At 38.7% G+C, this 22,288-nt stretch overlaps 1 protein-coding gene and 1 long non-coding RNA gene across 2 annotated transcripts in view; one reads left to right on the top strand and one right to left on the bottom strand.

Moving 5' to 3' along the window:
• USH2A (usherin) overlaps window positions 1–22,288 on the top strand; it is a 641,433-nt gene that overhangs the window by 552,074 nt on the left and 67,071 nt on the right. The window contains exons 59-60 of the mRNA XM_004578639.2: window positions 1,200–1,362; window positions 9,137–9,491. Of these exons, the coding sequence (XP_004578696.2) occupies window positions 1,200–1,362; window positions 9,137–9,491 (518 nt within the window). The remainder of the gene's footprint in view (window positions 1–1,199; window positions 1,363–9,136; window positions 9,492–22,288) is intronic.
• Window positions 17,313–18,851, bottom strand: LOC131481321 (uncharacterized). The gene is made up of 3 exons (XR_009246228.1): window positions 18,632–18,851; window positions 18,101–18,196; window positions 17,313–17,373 (listed from the first exon to the last, which is right to left on the bottom strand). It is a non-coding gene; the product is annotated as an uncharacterized LOC131481321 (long non-coding RNA).

Here is a 22,288-nt window from a genome sequence, read left to right as displayed (position 1 = left end):
AAATGTATTCAGGGGGTGAAGAAGAAATTCTTTTAAAGTTGAATTATATCCCAATAGATCTTACAAACTTTGTGGTGCTTCCTTTAACATGATTTATTGTAAATAGTCACCTTGAGTTTCATGGTTTAGGCTATGAGTCAGTGAAATCAAGATGAATAAGTCTTAAACAAGAGCCCCTCCATTCTCTTCACCCCTCCAAATGGATATTGATTACATGTAAGCTGAGATTTTAGAAAAAGAAACAGAAAAGCAAAAGAGCTCAAGAGTTTTCAGTTTATATTAAATATGGAAATTAATAGAGATAGATATGTTGATATATATGCAAGTGTATTATATATACATTTAAGGGATCTTCAAAAAACTCATGGGTATGCATAGCTTGAAAAAATGCAAGCATTCTAAAAAGCTTAACAGTAAACTTAACTTTTGATTCTGTTCTGAGTATGTTTTTTGAAGTCCCTCTGCATGTGATGGAGGTTGGAAATTGTATATGTGCTAAACGAAAAAAAGATACAACTCCTATTGGTGTAGAAAGCATCTTGGTTAACCTTATATTTGCTCATTCCAAGAAAGTTGGAAAGCAGTAGGGATTTGCAGTTCTGTATTTATATTAGAAACTGTGAGCCAATGAGCCAACTTCTCTCTACAAACTAGACCATGACACTTTTTCTTTGAAGGGTGTCACTTTCCGTGATCTCAGCTGATCAACATGGAAATGACCTTATATTAATTTTTCTTGGTTTAAATAAAAGTCAGCTTTTGCATCTCTATGTTCCTGAAACTGCTATGAAGTAAAAATGTCCTTCCAATTAATGGATTCATGTGTATTTGAAGAACAGCACTTGGTCTGAAATATTAGTAAAAATAAAATTTCACTAAAATATCACTAAACCAAATGAGTGTGACATTGGGATACATGATCATCTTTAAGTAAGGATGACTAGAATAAATATGAGAATATTTAGGTATAAATATATCAGTAATTAATGGGTTTTACAAAAGCAACCCACTATACAGATATTCAAATCTTGAGAAAATTTACCATGTAGGTTTAAAATTAATATACAGTCACACACACACAAATGTCAACAAAATAACTTTCTGATTTCCTCCATCTATACTCATATGTATCTTCTATAAGCATATATGTTTTGCTTGCTTGATAAAAATTACTAAACATCCCTTTTAATTTTTTCAAGGAAGTTGTGGCGTTAGCAGCGGCGTGTTCACTGAAACATATGAAGCAGCCCCTGAGGATCTTAATTCTCCTATTCTTAGAGCTTTGGGGTCAGCTCGCATAGAGGTTAAATGGAAGCCACCTAAGAAACCAAATGGAGTCATCATCAGCTACTTTATTCACAGGTAAGATGGACTATGTTTATTATTTCTAAGAATATTTTAAAATGTTATTTAAGAATGTTACCTATCTCAAGATTATAAAGTCAAGCACCTTTCTTATTTCCTTAAGGGAATGGATGGATATTAGCATTTTATTTTATTGTTTTTTTGTAAGCACCTAGTGTTGAGGCATAAGAATGTTGCTGCTGTAAACTTTTGTATATTGTGAATGAAAGTTTCTTGCCTCATTTCTGAGCAAGATTACTTTAGAAAGCTTACACCTCAGAGTTCACGTAGCCTGATGTGTCAAAGAGTAGACGCATCCTCTGGGAACAGGACCATCACCCAGCCCACGGGCCATTCAAGGCAGGTGAAATCACTTGCTCTGGCCCTACAAATCACCCATGCAGGGAATCACTACCCAAATAATATATCCAGAAGAGGAAACAGATCTGGAACAGTGGTTGCAGCTCCTAACATTCCTCGACATGTGGGAGCTCCGGGGATCAGGCTTTTCACACGTAACAAGTGCAGCTGTCCTCTCCAAGTCTCACTCATGCATCTCTACTCAGCACGGTAGATGATGTTGGTGAATCTCGTTTTCATCATTAGATGCAGAATTTATATCATTTCTACCTGAAATGAAGAAGAGACAGATGAAAATAGGACATGGGGGCAGGACAGGGAAAGGGGGTCTATGAGAGAGTGAGAAGAGAGAATGAGAGGGAGAGAGACAGACAAAGTAGACATTTTGGTTCAAAGGATGTTTTGCTCTCTGATCAGGTTATCCCCTGTTCCACATGAATATAGCTTTAAATTAATGTGCTTAAAATTGTTTTGCTTATTTTATTTGATAGCAAAAGAGAGATGTGGGGAAAAAGATTATCTCGGATCTGCTGATTGATTTCCCAAATGCCGAAAAGCAACCAGAGCTGCACCAGGCAGAACCCAGGAGCATAGCAGTCCACGCAGGTCCCCCCAAAAATCCAGCATGGGTGATAATCTAATACTTGAGTCATCACCCACTACCTGCCAGGATGTACAGTAGCAGGAAGCTGGAACAGAAGCCAAAATTTACCTGGGACTCAAACCAGATACTCATGCAAACAGTACCTTAAACTTTGGCAACAAACACCCTTTCTGTTGTCTTCCAACACATGAGTTAAAAGGGGAAGGAAGACAGAGGTGGGGATGGCAGGAAGGAGAAGAAGACAAGAAGGGATGGGCAATGATGTTGGGCTGAATGGGAGAACAAGAGGGGGAAAGGAGAAAGGAAAATTCTAAGAGTTCAGGGGGACAAAGACGCTAACATCCAAGAGCTTACTGTCCATGACACAGAACAATGATGCTGGCACACACTCTGGCTTTACGGATTGCAAATCTCACTCCAAAAATAGCACTCAAAGCATAGCCCGTGTCTTCCCAAGACTCATTTCCATCGTTGGAATCCTTTGGTGGTCTCCTTTGTCTTCTCTTGTTGGGTCCTTTGCCCTGCATTCACAGGGAAACTTCCTTCAGCCTTCTTGCAACTTCAGCGGTGGGAACCCTTTGATTCCCATCCATTCAGTGAGAAGTAGCTAGGGAAAATGAGAAAGGAGGAAGCACCACTGCACTTCTGGTTGCGTAAATGCCATTAGTGAGATCACAGCAAGCTTTCATCTGAAGAATAATATTTCTGATTCAAATACACGTGAGTGCGTAAGAATAGCTAATGTGAATTTACATTTTACGCTAAGCACATTAGTGCAGTCCCCAAAATGCCCATCCTCTTTGGTCTACTTCATGCTAATTGTATGCGAAAACCACGTCAAATTCCTATTCTGAATAAAGGGAAATGAAGTGTCTGTTAGAGAGCAGGACGTGGCTTCACTCTGCTGGTTTTGTAAATAAAGCTCCTGATTGCAGTGACTGCTCCATGGCAGCTACAGAGACAGGGGAAACAGGAAATAGAATGCAGAAAGCCCGCTTCAATGAAAAATACTGTAAATTGAATTTGACAGCATTTGATGGCATTTGATTATTCTAGTCACAGCCAAACAATGATATAAAGAGTAATATGAAACAGAATGTGTTACTGCCTGCTAGACTCAAAAGCAATAAACCTTCCTCCAATGTGACACAATCACTTCACAATCATAATTGTAGCCTGTTTGATACCTCTGAGTACAGCAGAAGGGCACTGACTGACATAGATACATTTTGTTTTTTATTTAAAGTGAAATGAAAATGGCGCACTGGGGCTCCAGATAGAATCGTTATATTCACCTCCATAGGCATGAATCACTTGGCAGTTACTTCAGCTGAAGTTTAAATGTGCTTAGACAACAACAATATCAAATTTTTCTTAGATAGCTACAAAAAAAATCAGAAATTTGTACGGACAGAAATAGAATGTAGACACGCAGTTCTTTTTCATCCCGAGCCCACACGGAGCCTCTTCGATAGTTATAGCCCTACGCCTGCCGTATTTCTAAGGAGGCTCTGGCATGTAATTTCTGCTTCATCATCTGCCTCCTCTTTCTTCTATTGCCACCAAAGGAAATGCGTTTAGCTCAAACCATAGACAGAGTTCAGCCCATGCAGGTATTTCCATTAAATCACAGGAAGCCAACTGACCAAGCTCACTTTGAAAACGTTTGCCTCAATCTGTTCTCAACCACCACCCAAATCACTTTGCCTCATCTGTTGTTTAAACATTGTCTTTTGATAGCATCCCGTTCAAAAAGGTATGCCCTAATAAGGAGATAAACTGCTTATGACTTCAAAAACAAAATAGCTTCTCTTTCCTTAACTTGGTCCACCTGTTATGTTTAACTGCTTCATCAAGCACGTGTAAATTACAGAGAAGGAGATGCCCTACAAAGATTTTTGATCGTAAAGAACAATATCTAAGTTAATGCTTAAGCTTGTTTATTGGCAGGACACGGGCCAGGCCTTCTTCAGCATTGCCGCCTCATCAGAGTGAGTTTGGTTTGTTTAAGAATGTTCTGTGTTCCTCCTCCTCCTCGGTTGTCTTGCAAATGTCAAAATTTCATCACTTCCCTCCTCTAACTCTGTCAAATATCTCATCTTAGGATTTTGCAAAACATGCAATAAAAATGATGTGCTCCCACTATGAACTTCTATTTTAATAGAGACAAAATTATGTAGTTCATTATTGTCATCAGTTTTCTCTTTATATCAACATTTTTGAACAATGAATATTGAGACAAAATTTTACACAGACTGTAAATACTGTTAAAATAGAAAAAGTAATGAAACTTCAAAGCATTCAATAAGGTGTTTAAAAGTTATTTGTTTATTTTATTTGAAAATCATAGGAACAGACAAAGAACTTGAGGCAGGTGATTCACTCACCAAATGCCTACAACAGCCAACTGGGTTGTTATTGCTTCAGAAAATAGAACCTGTAGTAGCATGACAAATAGAAAAAAGGAAAAAATATCACAGTACAGTATAACAAATGGATCAATAATGAAAAGATAGAAGGATACAACTGAAAGAGAAATTAGGGGAAGACTTTTGAACAGTGGTTTGGGTTAGAATATTAAAAGGTGAACTGCATGAGATCCTTGAAGGAAAATAAAGGAAAAGGAATAGGAAGATACTAGAGACAGAACCAAGAGCTATCAGAAGTGTGAAATACCATTGCTATAATGAAACTGAGGCAAGCATTTGATTAAAACTGAAAGCAAAATGGAAATACAAATCTCAGATAGTGCATCTTGACCCCTAAGCATGAGCAGTGGCACGGCAAATTACTACAGAGTTCTAAAAGGGATTTAAAACAGTTTGAAGGCCTCTTTCCCCAGCACCAGAGCATGCATTCATTCCACAAGGCTTGAGGGGTTGGCTTTCACAAAACATTCTCTAGGTTGCTCATGTTTCCTTTCCTTTACCAGAAACTTGGGTCAGGATCTACATTTGTTCACAGTGGACTGACTCCCAGAACAACCACGTGTGTCTTCGTAAGCACAGCTCTAGCTGTCATTTCCATGATAACTTCATTTGTATTATGCACTGTACTTTTTCTCAGTGATTTCCATATGAATTATTTAATTCTTACAAGAATTCTGGGAGGTTTGTGATGCACTGTGAAGTTAATAACTTCTGTTTACAAAATAAACTGGAAACTGGAGGACACACACAAGTCTGTCCAAGGTCATTTACTAAATGGCAGTCAGGACCTGCGACCTAGCTCCTGTGACGACAGGTGTTTCTGCTGTTTATTTAAATTTGGAGTATTCTTAAATCCTTCATGGAATGAAGGAGAGCAGCTTCGCAATCATAAAGTTATTCTGGGAAATGAACTGAGGGTTTTGTTTTAATTGCTTTTGGAAATTAACAGTGACAACTGGAGGGAGTCAGAAAATCTTAAGTCCATTGAGAAAGCATTATACATGTGTGACTTTTCAAATACAGAGTTTTCATAGTCACAATTGTTTTCTTCTTAGACAACATTTTAAGTCTGCTTGGAAATATATATTACTGAACTGTCTTCCAAATGAACCAAAGGGAAAAAAAACACTATTTGGCTATTCTGAAAGAACTGAAAATATGATTTCTCTAAAGGCAGAATACTCAGGAAGATATGTGTCCAGTTAAATGAGTAGTTAAAGCCTAAATCCTAACTAGATTAGGAATAATTTCATTCTACTCAACTATTTCTGATCAGAAGGCGTTCAGACACAACAGATTCTGGTTTTTAGTCCTACAGAAGAACCATTTCTTTCTCTGTAATATTAATTTATTAACTACTCAATAGTGATATGATATACCTAACCAGGTTGCGTTATTTCATTATTTTAGTGGATTAACTTAAAGCTAACATAATACTCAATTTCCTAGCCAGTGTTTTAGCCACTCATATTTTCAAACATATTTTTGAAAAACATAGGTTTGGTGAAATCATGGTGAACTACATCTTTTTTTTTTTAAAGATTTATTCATTTTGTTACAGCCAGATATACAGAGAGGAGGAGAGACAGAGAGGAAGATCTTCCTTCCGATGATTCACTCCCCAAGTGAGCCGCAACAGGCCGATACGCGCCGATCCGATGCCGGGAACCTGGAACCTCTTCCGGGTCTCCCACGCGGGTGCAGTGTCCCAATGCACTGGGCCGTCCTCAACTGCTTTCCCAGGCTACAAGCAGGGAGCTGGATGGGAAGTGGAGCTGCTGGGATTAGAACCGGCGCCCATATGGGATCCCGGGGCTTTCAAGGCAAGGACGTTTAGCTGCTAGGCCACGTCGCCGGGCCCGAACTACATCTTAATTTGAGAATTCATGGGAGTTTAATATAAATTAATTGAATTGTCATTAAAGGGTTGAAAGCAAAGTAGAAAATGTTATTTTCCCATGGGATTTGATAGGTTTGTTTGCTATATTATATTTCCTTTTTTAGTTTTATTAATTTTTTATTGGAATCTCAGAATTAGAGAGAAGGAGAGACAGAGAGAAGGATCTTCCATCTGCTAGTTCATTCCCCAAATGGCCATAATGGTCAGAGCTGAACTGATCCAAAGCCAGGAGCCAGGAGCTTCCTCTGGGTTTTCCATGCAGGTGCAGGGTCCCAAGGCTTTGGGCCATCTTCTACTGCTTTCCCAGGCGACAGGCATGGAGTTATATGGGAAGTGGAGCAGCCAGGACGCAAACTGCCACCAATATTATGGGATCCTAGCACTTGCAAGGCGAGGACTTTAGCCGCTAGGCTATTGTGCTGAGCTTTCATGTATTAAGTTCTAATAAACACCTTTTGAAAAGTCCATGGCTGTGAGCCCTGTGGCTCTCATTATAATGGATGCCCCAAATAACACACTTGATATCTGCCACAATCACAAATACCAAGCTGACACTGAACGTAGAATCTGGTGGAAGCAAGGTAGCAAATGATAATGAGATGTATTGCTGAACTGTAACAGTAGGTCGTGGAGAGGTATGCATGAGGTCTGTACGGTGTCCTACAGCAAGCTTCTCATTGCTCATTCTTAGGTCATAGTCATTTATCAACTTGAGAATTATAAATAACACAAAGCCAAAGATTTTACGTATCCTGCCTTTTGTGAATGGGATGATCATTTATGGAGTTGATGAATCTGAAATGGCAGCACGTCAATTTCCCAACATCTGAAGAGTGTATTAATTAAATACTCCTAACATACTAGAAAACATTGATTTTTCTTATCACTACTGTCAACTGGAGCATAAGCTGAAGGAGGAGGATCTTTCATCTCTTGGTCTCATTTGTCCCCAACCTAGTTCACAGCCATGGTAGGAAATCATCATTGTAAAGTTGAGTCAAAGGTGAATAAGATAAAATCATAGAATTGTAAACCTTGTAGTCATTCACTTGAAAATAATTATTGAATGCCTACTGGAGGCTGAAGCTGGGAATGCAAAGATATTCTACCCATCAATGCCTCCGGAACTTCTAACAGATTCAGGCAGTGAGTTTATTTCCAGATAAGCAAAGAATCGTTCAAGATGAATGTTCTAGCAGGTATCTGGTTCCTCCCAACCACTGACAGTTCTGTTTCTGTTACTTAGACCTTTACACTTCAAATATGCAGTGCCCAGGACCAAGAGAGTACAACAGGGCCCTTAATTTGGTTTCAACAAGATGGGAAGCAGTCTCATTCTCAGAAAGTTCAAAGAACGATTTTAGCACATTGGGAATTTTCCCAGGTGGTAGTGCCTAACCAGAATCTGATTTTGCACTTCAAAGATCTCTAAAGATCATTTCATTTTCATGGCATGTCCATCTCCTCTATTCAGATACGAGTTTCCTTACGTTCCCACTCCAGATACAAGATGTGATATTTAGTAAGTGATTACTGAAAGTTTGTTGATATAAAACAACAGGTAGAAAGAAGAAAAAATCATCCTTACATTTTTTATGAGTTATGATTTCAAGAGAGAAGATAAAATTCAAATGAAAAGTGACATGTGGGAAATGAATTTAAAACACGTTATGGGCATTCTAGGAATTAGTGTGAAAGAGTATTGTGCAAGGTCAAAGAGCATAAGAACTTGAAGCTGCTTATCATGCCTCCATACGTTCTATTATTCTAGCCTTGACTTTTCCATAGAGAGTCCATGGTCCCAATAGCAACAAGAACGTTGCCCTCAATGTGCAGACACTTCTCCAGTCTCTGCAGTCATCCTGCCAAGTCATGTTGCCAAGTTCAAAGTGAGTTTCATCACATGCTAACAATAAGGGATAACACAGGAAGACAAACTGGATGCGTTACTGCAAACCATAGAACAAATATTCCCAATAAGTAGCCTCCAATAATTATGTATGGTATGATTCGCATTAGGTTAAAAAAAAATCCCAGTGCAATTTCATGTGCATTGCACACAAACACAAAGATTCAGAAAATACATAAAAATATATTGATAATGATTAGTATGTACTTTTGTTTGTTTCCTTATATTCGTTTTAGTTCTTTTAGGAAGAAAGATATGAAAGGTAATACAACAAAATGTGATTATGGGTGATGAGTTTCTTTTTTATATACATTTCGTCTGTGCTTTCTATTTTTGTAAAGTATATTCATTCTTTTCTAGTCAATCAAGCATATATATGCAATTATCTGTACATATTAAGTCTTAATAAATGGTAGTGTATCAGGTCTTTGGATCATATTCCATCTGATTTTCTTCATCAGGACAACAGGAACAAAAAATGGAAAAATTGGGTTAATAACAAGATCTTCTAGAAAATTCCTTCTCCCTCCATTTACAAACTTATTTTGAATGATGCCACTGTGACTCACTGCCAGCTGCTTTTCTTTCAGACGTCTTGCTGGCACTGAAGAGGAGACTCTTGTGTTTGTGTGGTCCGAAGGAGGCCTTGAGATGACTGATGCTGAAGGTCATCTGAGACCTTTCACGCTTTACCAGTACCGGCTGAGTGCCTGTAACTCCAGGGGCACAGTGCACAGTCTGTGGTCATCAGTACAGACTATGGAAGCTGCACCACAACATCTGTCAGCCCCTTGGGCCCAAGCTACTGGTGCTCATTCTGTGCTGCTGAACTGGACAAAACCAGACTCTCCCAACGGCGTCATCTCCCAGTACCGCGTGGTCTACCAAGAGAAGCCAGCTGACCCTACACTTTCCAGCTCTACCGTGCATGCTTTCACTGTGATGGTAAGTACTTGATAAAAGGGTAACAGAGCTTCAGATTGCCTGGTTAACAGATGAAAACTCATTTTCCTAGCTGCCATCATTTTTGTTCGCTTGGGGCTTAAATATATGAAATTCTTTCACATGTGAAAAGAAAAGGCTGAACTGCTCAGTGGAGTATGAGGAACACTGGGAATCAGGTAATCAAGAATCATTTTTGAATTATCTCTGCAAATAAATCAATCTTTCTTTGCCTGATTTCCATCCCAGCTTCGTATCTGTTCAATGGAAATAAGTCATTGTGTCCAACTCTACATTATGAGCATGGGGTTAAAATAAAATTAAGATATTTAGTTTTCTAACTCCTCAAAGCTTACATATACATGTGCATGCGTGTGTGTTTAGTATTAAAGCCACAAACATTATTTTAAAATCATGTATTGGCCCCTGATCCATAAAATAATTCAGTTTACCCAGTATCTTTTGATAATATTCGTCCTGCCAACCTGGCCTAATAGCCTACAGAACAGAAACAGAAACAGGATGATCCTCATCTCATAGAATATTCTATTTTATAATGTTGCAGAGACGAGAATTTCAGAGCAAGATTAAGAAAAGTGGTTGATCACAGCCCATCAAGTCTGCTACCTTGAGAGTTAGATGCCAAACTCTACAGAAGGGGAAAATGAAAAACAGAGGCGGAAATATGGTTCTAAACCAAAAGCATTGGACATAACTCTAGGAAATTGTTCTAGAAGATTGGCAGGAAGCCCCAAAACTGCAGAAGTTTCATGGGGTTAATGAAATCTTGTGATAAAGAGTTAAATGGATCAGTAGTCTTAAAGGTTGGTGCATAAGTGTAGATAAAAGATACTGTGATATTTTGTAAACTTTCCTAGACTCTCTTATATGATTTTCAAAATGTGACTTTATTAAATATGAAATATTCTCATTAATGAGGAGAAAGTAAATGGTCAGCACAACATATTATTTTATTTTTAAAACTCAACTATGAATCTAGAAAGTTCATTTAACTTTAAAATTACCCTATACAGTATTACACTTATCAGTAATAATATAATAGTAACAATAATGGTATAGCTAAATATTGAGAAGATATGTTTTAATGAAAATCCAGAAGAATTACAAAGAAGTACAATGTTTTCTCACTTCTTGTTAGGTTTATTTTTCTCATATGACTCAAAAATAATATATGAATGAAGGGATAATATTGAAGAAATCTTCATTTATAAATGTACTTCATTATTTCTTGTACATTATATTTATATACCAGGATCTCTCATGTTACATCTTCTAGAGCCTTCACTGGAAACTATATTCACAGGAATAGATTATCTTGATTTGTGGTTTATGGGAAAACTCTCCCCTTTCTAAAAACTGTATTCATTTTTATTGGGAAAAACAGAGTTACAGAGAGAAAAAGAGACACAGAAAGATATTCCATCCACTAGTTCACTTTCCAAATGGCCCAATGGACAGAGCTAAGCCAATCCAAATCCAGGAGCCAGGAACTTCTTCTGGGTCTTTCACACGGATGCAGGACCCAAGACTTTGGACTGTCCATTACTGCTTTCCCAGGCCACAAGCAAGGAGCTGGTTGGGAAACAGAGTAGCCAGGACATGAACCAGCAGACATGTTAGATCTGGTACTTCCAGTGGGAGTAATAGCGAATTGAGCCATTGCACAACACCCAACTTTCTCGTTAGCACGTCATTGGAATCCAGGTGGTAAGCTTTTTCTCCAAAGGAAAAAAAATTTGTGAAAGTATTATAACACCCTTGATCGTGGTTTTCTGAATATGACACCTTTAATTTAAATATGTTTTTATTGAATGCACCAGAGTTGCAATGATTGAAACCATATTTTAATAGATCCAAGTAAACCTAATCATTTAATTTGAACCTAATCATTTAATTTCCCTAAACAGTTATGTTGGAATTCCTTTGTGGAAGACCTTATAAGTCATCCAGTCACAGCTGGTTTCATATTTAAACACAACATTTAAAGTATCCAATGAATCCAGGAGCTCTATCCTTTATTTAATCTGCTAGACTATGTTGTTATCACATTAAAAGGTTCTTGAAAAGAGGTAACCTTACAGGGTACAGGGTCCTTTGCATATGAGCGTTCCTTGATGATTTGTATTTTAAACTCTGTCTTGCCTTACTCATCCATTTATCTAAAGATTAGTTCCTGTAATACTGAAGAAAATATCTAGCAACACCAATACATAATTTTGTATCTGCATTCTATTTCTGAATGTGCATGTAAAGGTGCTTGGAAAATTTTGTAAGAATTGAAGTTAAAGGGCAAAAATAAGTTTTGAAATTCATGCCTGGCTTTTCAAAACAGAAATTTTGGAAGACTGTGTGTGTGTGTGTGTGTGTTTTCAGAGGAGCCATTCAAAGTCTGGATGTTTTCCCTAAGAATCCCATGAGAATACCACGATAGATTCATAAGACAACATCCATCAGAGCTAGGCAAGAAGCAAGAACTATTCCATAAAGTGATGAGGGCCAGTGTTCAGCTAGTCTGGCTACTGGCCCATTTTTTTAAAAGATTTATCTATTTTATTGAAAAGGAAGATTTAGAGAGAGAAGGGAAAACAGAGAAAAAGATCTATCAGCTGATTCACTCCCCAAATGGCTACAATGGCCAAAGCTGAACCAATCTGAAGCCAGGATCTAGGAGCTCCTTCCAGGTCTCCCATGTGAGGGCAGAGTTCTAAGGCATTGAGCCATTCTCTGCTGCTGTCCCAGCGCATGAGCAAAGAGCTGGAAGGGAAGTGGAGCAGCTGGGACATGCACTGTCACCCACATGGGACTCTGGTTCTTACAAGACAGAGAATGATCCAGTTGAGCCATCCTGCCAGACTTTGCTATGATTCTTGAAGTTCTGATACCATTGAAATAAGTCATCAGAAAAATAAACCAATGTCTTAGTTTTATCTATTTCTATATTCTGTATATAGCAATTGTTTAGAAACCTTTCTAAAGATATCTAAAAGATCCTCCCACTTACTCAATGTTCTACACTGCTCATTCTGAGCCATACCCGTCCTTCTGTTGTTGTGTCAATCCCTTCCTGTTCGGCACAGCATGGCTTCTGTGCACTGGTGAAATGGGCCTCTGGGGTCAGAAACAAACTATTGACAATTCAGTCAAACTTGGCAAATAGTCACTGAGTACGATATGCAATATGTCAATGTTCAATACTACATTTAACTAAGTTGTTAAATATACTGTGGGCCTTTGAGTAGAAGAGAGTGTGGAGAGAAGAATTAAGGTTGAGGTAAGGGAAATAACTGCTGGGAATTTTGTATTTCAAAACTTCTTGCTGCTATTGTTTTCAGTGGCTCCCTTTTAAACCTCTCCAAATACATACCTGGAACTACTTCCTATACCTAAAATTTCTGCATCATTAGAGTGGCTTCACTATCTCTATTTTCTGTGTATCCTCTAGGAAATTGTTCACACATTGGTTACCCTGGCAGAGATTCTCTTATCAAAGGGAAATACATTTTCAACTAATGAGATGCAACGTCCATTCCCACAATTGCAGGATTGTGATTCAATCTTTAGATTTGCAAGAGGCATTCTTCACACTCCTCAGTTAGTCCTCTGTTTGTTGGGATCTCATCTCTGCACAAGGGGCCACCATTAAATTGTTCATGATGTGGTGCCATCACAAGTTACCCTCAGAGTTGTTTATAGACAGGTGGATGTTGCTGGGAGAGTCTCATAAAACAGGTGCAATAGAGGCATGAATCCTGCTGGTGGTGGCAGTGGATGGAGAACTGGCAGTGGGGGCCCTCCATGGGGGTGAGAAGCGTATGTGTTGGCAGGAGCAACAGCAGCAGCAGTAGAGGCAGCAGGTGACAAAAAATGGAAAGAGTGTGGGTTTTAATGCATCACTAGCTTCTCTCTCAACCTCTTGGAAAGTTATCTCCCTTTGGGTCCAGGTAGGTCCTTCTAAAGAGAAGAGACACCTGTCAAGATTCTTAGGGTTTCTTCAGACCAATAACCTCCACTAATAAAGTCAGGTTTAATTAGAAGTCCTTAAATTCCTTTCCCAATTAGCTCTGTGATGAATTGTGAAGTGTCAGGAGAGAAGCTGTATTTAGACTTGCTTGGCATGCAAGAGTTCCATGGTGGTATTTACAGGGAACACTCCTGGCGAGGCTGGCGATACTGCTACCACCATTTGGGTTTGTTTGCTTTTTCTCACTGGCACCTGCCATTGCACTGGCAGAAATAACTTGGGATTTAAAGGCAAAGGTGGTTTACCTGTTAGTCTGTGCTCTAAGTGTATCCCTGCCTGCCCCACACCGTTATAAAACATCAAGCCCAGATCATACATTTGCCCCATGCCATGAAAGATTGATGGTACTTCATCCTGTGTGTAGAATCAAGCATAAGGTGCTGAGGGGTAAGGGAATTATATGGGTCACTAAAAGTTGGCTTCCAATTTGGAAATAAAATCCAGCATGACAGAATCTAATTTCTAGATTTTAGTTGCCAAATTTCCTTTCCAGTGTCAAGGGAGAGATGTTCAAAATTCCCTATGTCATTGTTTCAAATCCCTTTACCATTAAGTGGATATGTAGCAAATTGTGTGTGTGTGTGTGTGTGTGTGTGTGTGTGTGTATGTGTGTGTGTGTGTGTGTTATGGAGAGTTTGTGAGTAACCTGATGAATTCATGTTTAATTATATTTTCCTGTTGGCTTGTTATAGAATACAATAGCATTGCTCTTTACATATGATCTTAAGTTAGTTGTAGCTCTTAAATGTGACCTATATATTAGGAAGCAGAAACACTCTGGGTGGGGTGCTCTCTACAAGGCCTTTGTCTATCACTGTATTTCTGGTATGAAAGTAAATTTGGTAATAAATATGACTAACTTATTATCTGTATCAGTTCTAAAAGCTAATATTTTCATCTGTCATGATGTAATGATGCCATTCTTTCTATAATATAAAAGATGTAAAACATGGATTGGTAGGTATCATATAAAGCAATGAATGTTGTTAGTGAAAGGCATTTTTTTCTATTCTAATAATGTAATTTGTCGTCTGCTAGCTTTATATAATCTTGATTCATTTTCTAATAATCTCCCAGTAGTCATGAATCCATGGAGTCATGATGCCATGAACTCCATTTAGCCACTTTGTTGTAAGATATCTGTTTTTCTCCAACCTTTCTATTCAAACAAGCTCCATCCCTTGATTACCAAACAAACAACAATATCTAATGAGGCCCCATAATTTTCCAACCATTATGAGTGACTAGGATCAATTCAATGTTGGGAATCAAGGCCATTTCAGGTCTAATTTTTCATCCAATCTAAATCCAATCTAAATCCAAACCTGGTTTGTGTTTTGCAAAATAGACTGAGAACAAAGAGCAATTCCTTTTTCTTCTTCCTCAGTTCTCTTACTGGTTTTCTGAAATCATGTCAAATAGAAGGAAAAATCAAACAAAAAGGAAAGAACATTGTTCAACAATTTCATTCCAATCCAAGTACCATTGTTTTCCAAGGTACAGATGACTCTCGTGTGTGTGTGTGTGTGTGTGTGTGTGTGTGTGAATTATATGGAGATCCCTTCTAAGAAATCTCAAACCTCCCAGTTCACTGATGTAGACAATTAATGTTCTGGGTGATTCTGAACATTCCCACTCATTACTGCCCCCAGAGACCCATCCCAAAAAACCCTCTTATTTCTGAGGCCCCTTCTACAAGACAAACAGTCAATCTCAAGTCCTACCCCAGTGACAAAAACCCATTCCTTTCATGAAATCCACCAGACCTGCAAAACCTATGATGTGCCAGTTGAAAAAAAACACTGCTTGGTCAATACCATCTTCTCTTGTGACCTACTATGATTGATAAGAACCAGCCACTATCTCAACTTCAGCATCATTGAATAAGAAGCACATATCACTTTGAAATTAGGCAATCTTTTAAAAACACAAACGTAACATAAGGATGTCAGAAGACCTTTCTCCATCTAGTGGCTTTGTCAAAGTTACTCTTTAAATTTCTGGCTTAGTAAGAAGCTTCCAGCCAGAGTAAATTGGCCATCTCACTTTCCTTGAGACACTCTCGGTTTCTTCAATTGGTTCTCTTGGGTATCTCTTATTTGCTGTGGGACAGGAGAATAAAGAAATCCCCTCATTACTATAAGTGGGAAGGAGATCATCGAAGATATTATTTCTTCACCAGATTCCAGCTTTAATATGATTTTCATGAACTGAGATGTTCTCTTATGTGAGTTGTTTGTATAAAATAGAGCCAAATAGAACTTGAAAGTGTAAAACTGATTTATTTTAGAAATTCTGTAGCGTCATGCCTAATAATTCCAGTAGACTTACCTATCTCAAAAATAATTACTTCTTTCCATTTTTTCTAAGCTCTTATTTCCCAGTACATGGAGTATGACCCCATTTCACATCTCATTATATAACTGAGGAGGAACTCCATAAACTTCCTGGTTGTTCAAGCCAGATCATCTTTGACTGCTTCCTCTTCCTTACTCCCACATCCAATTCTTCACCAAATCTTATCAATTCTACTTTTAAACTATTTCTTGAATTCTCTTGCATGAGGACTTTGACACTACTGTCTTCTGTTACTGAAATGATGAGCATGCCAAGTGCTTCATCTGTGCTTTTTACCCATCAAATCTGAGTTAAGCACTATGTAGCTCACAGAGCTACATTGCAAGGACCCTTAAATTAATACACATGTAAGGTACTTGGACTGGCAGTGTAAATACAATATAAAACTTCAACCGTTCATGTTATTTGGAAAGCAGAAACTAACAAATTGGCAAATATTAGTGGAGTTCTGATCTGTAAAGCTAACTATACTAATCTGATAATGAATTAAAAACTCAATTTCATGTAGTTTAAGTGTTCCTCACCTTGCAACCGATTTTGAGTTTGCAAGTAGAAATGTTTCCTTCTGTCACACTCACTATTAACTTCTAGGACATTCCCGACGTACAGAATTTGGCTCTGTTTCTTTTCAAACTTGCCTATAGCAAGAACATACCTTTATGGCCCCCTGAGTTTTAAGATTATCCCATGTCATATTTTGTCCTTGTAAGAGTCAGCCTTCCTCAGATTTCTAGTGTCCATGGACCTCTGTTTACCTGCCTTGACACTCACAAATTCCCCACCCATTCCTCAAATCTGAAAGCTGTCATCAGTACATCAGGTACAGCTGCTGAGGTGAAGTTTGAACCTTCACATCAGGTATGTTGACATTTTTAGGCCTTTAACTGAGTTATAAGAAACCTACTGAAACATCCAAGAAGCCTGCAGAGCTTTGTCGAAAGCATGCGAAAGTAAAATGAACTAGTCCATATACCGACAGGACCAGGTCATAAATTCAGAATATATGCCATTTAGCAGAGACAGCAAGCTGTAAATGGCAGTGAAGGGCAGAAGTTAATTGAACTACTCTGCTCTTGTCACAAGTGGGAAGTAGCCAGTGCCAGAGACAAGATGGCTGCCCCTAATGTACCTATTACAGCTAAGAGATCATCTCCTTCGCTCTGCAAGGGCTTATGGGTGAGGGGGAAATCATACACAGATGACCAATTTTTTTATGGTTCACAGCCGATCAAAGTGAAATTCAGCAGCTGTTCAGGACAAGTGACCACTGTAACGGCTGTAATATAACCTCCTAAATAGAGAGGGAATTGCATTAGAGCAAGAGGTTAGCTGTGATTATCGGCAGGTGAGTGCTTTATTGAAGTTGAAAGACCATTAACATTGATAGAGTAATTATTTCAACTTGAAAGTAATTACCTTGATGGGTGATAACTTCTCTAGTGTTCCCAGATTTGATTGGGCCAAACAATTGTGAGCTCCTGAAGCCTAGAAAAATATTACGACAATACTGTGATTTTTAAATTACTAAAACCACTGTTGAAATATTCTAATTATACTGAACAGTGAAAAGACTTTCCCTTACACAAGCTACTGACCTCTCATGTAGAGAGAGACATTTGCTTTTTAATCCAAATGCAATGACCCACACCCACCACCTGTGAATACATATGTGATGGGTTTGCAGATGAATCTTTTATCTCAATATAATTTTTAAGGTGAAACATCTAGTTAGTGCCGTATCTGGTTATTACTAGGCTGGAATTGCTAACATTGTTGACTCTATCTAAGAACTAGAAGGCCCCTCGAATGATATCTTTCTTTCTCTGTCACATGGGATTTAAATTTGTATAGATTAATAGTTTAATGATGAATCACACATACTGAAAATTCTGTATGCCATAAATTTTGGATCCCAATTTCACATATTATTTTATTGTGTTTTTCAGTGAGTAAATAGTGTCCATGCCTGGGATTATGCAACCCCAAGCAAGAAGCTCCATTATCAGGGTGTTTTATTTGTTTGTTTATTTATCTATACTGGATATCACCAAGCAAAATAAAAGTTGAGAACATGGGCCATTGCTTCTCTGGAGTCTCATAAATGTATGAAGATTGCAAGTTATTTGCGATCTAGGGCCACAATACATCAATTCTAATGTGACGAACAAGGCCAGGAAGTATTATGACACACTTCCATTAATCAGTTGCTCACCATATATCTTTTTCAAGAATCCCCTTTTTTGCCTAGAAATGACATAGATGCAAACAAGGAAGAAATAATCCCTTCTGTCTCAGACTTGTGGTATTCCTGGAGAACAATAAGAAAAGAGACAAATTACAATATAATGAGCAAATACTTTGCCATGCAAGCTCAAGGTCTGTACTTGTAAATACTTGAAAATATCGAGGAGAATCCTAACTTATACTCCTGGTGCCAAGTCCAACACACATCCTATAGAACTGTGAACTGCTGACAGAACACAGGCATCATGATTCTTAGTCATGCTGTCAGAGAAGATGAATGTGACATCGCGTTAAAGTTCCTGGATGATTCGTTAGACCTTTCTATCATCCTGGCAGGGTTTGATCAGATGATCAGCCAATGAATGACTATCTTTTTGGCAGCACTTCCCAGGAGCTGTTTTTTTTTTTTTCTGATCAAAATCTCAGACTCTAATAGGGCCCAAACAGGTTTCCACCCATTGTCAAAGAGCCAATAAAGAATGTTTACCAAGCAAGTTACCAAGCTGTAAATGGGTTTCCTCTATCTCCCCACTTTGGCGCTGAATTCCTCTCCACAAAGTCTTTGGGTCTTTCTTTCAAAAGAAACCAAATTGTAGAAACGCTTGCCAAACTGAAAGACGTTTGCTAACTGAAGAGTAAAATACCTAGTTTGAATTTGATACAAAGTGGGGATTTTAGATGAAACCATGCACTTGGGAAAGTGGTGAGCGTTTATGACATGAATTGTAAATCTTGTCATTAAGCCAATGGAAGAAAATAAGAGAATCTGATGATTCTGACATCACAACAGAGTTGAGAGGAGCCGGCTCAACATGTGTCATGTGTGGCCAGGCTAAAACTTGCATTAAGGAGCCCCTAAGGTACTCTGAATTTAAAATAAGTGCAATAACTCATATTTAAACATTTTATATGATTCTTGGATTATTAAATATTCACATTACAAAATCGGAGTTTTAATCCATTCCAAAAGGTACATTGTCTATCTCTGAATGATAATAATTATGTCAGGACAGTAAAATTGCAGTGTATTTTTTAACAGATGTAAATGTTACTTTTTGACAAGACACAAGTAATGAATTTTATCGTCTGAGTTCCTATTGGGTGATTATGATACAGAGTTTTATTTTTGCTAAAGCAATTACTAATGTCATGGCTGGATACCTGTGCCCATTAGTGGCTGGTTCTGTGTTTTTTTAGGATGGTTATTGATCTCTTGCTGAGCTGAGATTCAGGTTTTATGCCAGATAGCTTGATTAATGGGTTGGTTTCTATAAGCGGACTGAATGGGGATGGAAAGCAGGGGCAGCATGCTCTGCCAACCCAAAATCCGTCAAGACGCATGGCTCATTATGAAACAGTTATCAAGGATACATGAAAAATTAATTGGGCTCAGTTTGATTCTGAAAAGAATCGGCTTTCGACTCGCATTCCCTCCCGCCCCCGCACATTCTTTCCAGATGTTGTGCACCAGCCCCTGGAGAAACAGCAAAGGGAGATGTATTAATACATTGTATTGATTAGATCAAGACCCCTGACAGTTATTTGTAGAGATACCATCTGGCTGCTGTTCGAATTCCTTCACCAAAAACAGGACATGACATGTTATTAATCTCAACTCTCTAAGTATAGACAGTTGCCTTTTTTGCTAAAGCACATTTTACCATTCGTGGAGGATGGAGGCAGACCTGAAGGGTGCAGAAATTAAGGTTATTACACAAATTGAGCCATATGGTCCAAATATTTCAGCAAGAAAATTGCCAGGCAATAAAAATTGCTCCTGCCTTCCTAATGGTGTAAATTACAGTTTAACCATGGCTCTAATGATGTCCTTCTGCCGCGTTTAACTACTGTTACATGAAGGACATTGTTTTAAAAATATAAAAAACAAGTAAATGCCAGCAGCGTGTTTTACAATCTGTTAGTGTGTCATTAAGAACACTGTCAGAATTACATAAACATAATGGCAGGCAACCCAGCATACAAAAGAACTCACAGAAATAGAAAGTATCTTGAAAACTCTCTTCCTTAGCTCTGTGTTCTCAAGAGCACAAGTTCCTGGAGAAGTTTTCCGGGGAGAACAGCCGTGTGCAGCTTTTTTGTAATTCTCTTGTGTGTCGAGGACAACAGTGTTTTCTACACCAAGCTGAGCAACACTTTGTGAGTCTGTGTACACATCACACTGCAGACCTCAGACAGAACCACTAAGAGGACAACTTGGTAACCAATCAATATGTTGTTAATCAGGGCTTAATTAAAACACAAACTTTGGCCTTCTTAAGTATTTTTGTTGTTGGACAAAAGGGGCAAGACTCCAGTATCTTCTCCCGTGGTACAGTTTATCGCATTTTCAAAGAAGCAATTTATGCTATTTAGGGTAGAACATGAAGATAGAGATTATTGACAATAGTCACAAACCTTCCAGAATAACAGCTAAGATTGCGGCCATCTGAATAAGACTTCAGTCCTGCCAATGTGTTCAGACCTATCAAATTCCTGCAAACTGTTCGTGGAAATATGGGCTGAAAGGACCAGTTTATTGTGCTGTAAAGCACACCACAATTTGAAATCTGTTAGTATGTTTTTCATGCTACACATGATTTTTGAACTCTCTGAAGATCAAGCATATGCCTGGCTTTCAAAATATCTTACATCAAAATAAAATTGCCTTTCAATTCCATTTTCTACAAACTTTGTAAAGTATCTTCTTACTCTATTAAAAGAAACTCTGGCACTTAAAATATTGCATGATATGGAATGTGAATGTTTTAGTCTCCAACAAGTGTGTACTGTAGAGCAGGTGTTTGGTACAGTCGTCCAAGTGCAGCTTAGGACACTGACCACCTTTATCAGAGCACCTGGGTCCAACCCCAGTTCTGTTCCTAATCCCTGCTTCTTGCCAATGCACAGCCTGGCATGAAGCAGGTCATGGCTCAAATGCCTGAATCCCTGCCCCTCTTAGCAGACCTGCGTCAAGCTACAGGCTCTTGCTTCCCGTCCAGTCCTGGCTGGGAGTGTATTTGGAAAATGACCAGCAGGTGGGTGATCTGTCTTGCTGTCTGTCTGTCTGTCTTTCAAATGAATAAAAATTAAAAGTACCAGATTATAAAATCATATGATCTCGTCAACCTTTCATCTTTAGAGATGGTAGAAGCAGTTCATTAAGGCAATGGTTGAGAGAAAAGTATGTCATATTGAGACAAAATTCTAAAAGAAATCTACTTGGGATTCTTAATGAGGATCAATCTTTTAGGGCTGGGTCAGACCAAAGCCCGGAGTCTGGAACTCCATCCCTCTGTAAGTACGTGGGTGATCCGTGCCCGGGTACTTGGGCCTTCTGCTGCTGTTTTCCCAGGTACATTAGCAGGAAGCGGGACCAAAAGTGGAGCATGTGAGATGCCCGCCAGTATCACAGGCCTCAGCTTAACCCTCTATGGAATAATGCTGCCCCAAGGCTTCTCTTTTAGGTCCTCTTTTCTTCTTTTTTCCCAAAGGAGAAAATCTAAGGTTTAATGTTCCCTTTGCGGAAGAATAAAGGGGGAAAAAGGCGACAAACAGAAGAAGCCTGAAAGTGTGTGCTGTTTGCATGCATGTATGCATACTGGTGAGGACCAATTTGGTTGTCGTTTCCTCATGGGACTGCAGTCAGAGCAGGGAGCTGCTGAGTGGTACATTTTCTCCCTGAAAGTTCTTCCCTTTGGTGTCCCAGCTACTGTCTCGCACATTTCCTTCCTGTTTTCCTGAGGTCTTGCCAGGCCCACTTCAATACAATGCCCTACCTTCTCGCCACAAGCACTTCCTGCACCTTCCCCTACCTGATCTGTCTCCTTCACGCTTTATCGCTTTGTATTTGCTTTATGTGTCATGGCTACTGTCTGCCTCTCCCACCACAGTGTTGAACTCTGAGCACAGGGATTTTGTCTTCTCTGTTACCTTCTTTCCAGCACCTAGAAAATGTCACTTAAAGACGTTTGGACAGTGAAAACACAAACGAGTGACTGATGAAACCTTCCATGAACAAGGAATGGCTTGCATTTCCTGTCTGCTACCTGTCCAAACCATGAACCCATTCTGGAGTTGTTTCATTGTTCAGTAGCTTATATTTATCTTAAAAGGAAATCTATATGTTTATAGATAAATTGAAGAAGAATCATGCATA

This window comes from Ochotona princeps, chromosome 10 (genome assembly GCF_030435755.1).
Source record: "Ochotona princeps isolate mOchPri1 chromosome 10, mOchPri1.hap1, whole genome shotgun sequence".
Classification (NCBI taxonomy): Eukaryota; Metazoa; Chordata; class Mammalia; order Lagomorpha; family Ochotonidae; genus Ochotona; species Ochotona princeps.
This window is presented reverse-complemented; position numbering and strand designations above follow the sequence as displayed.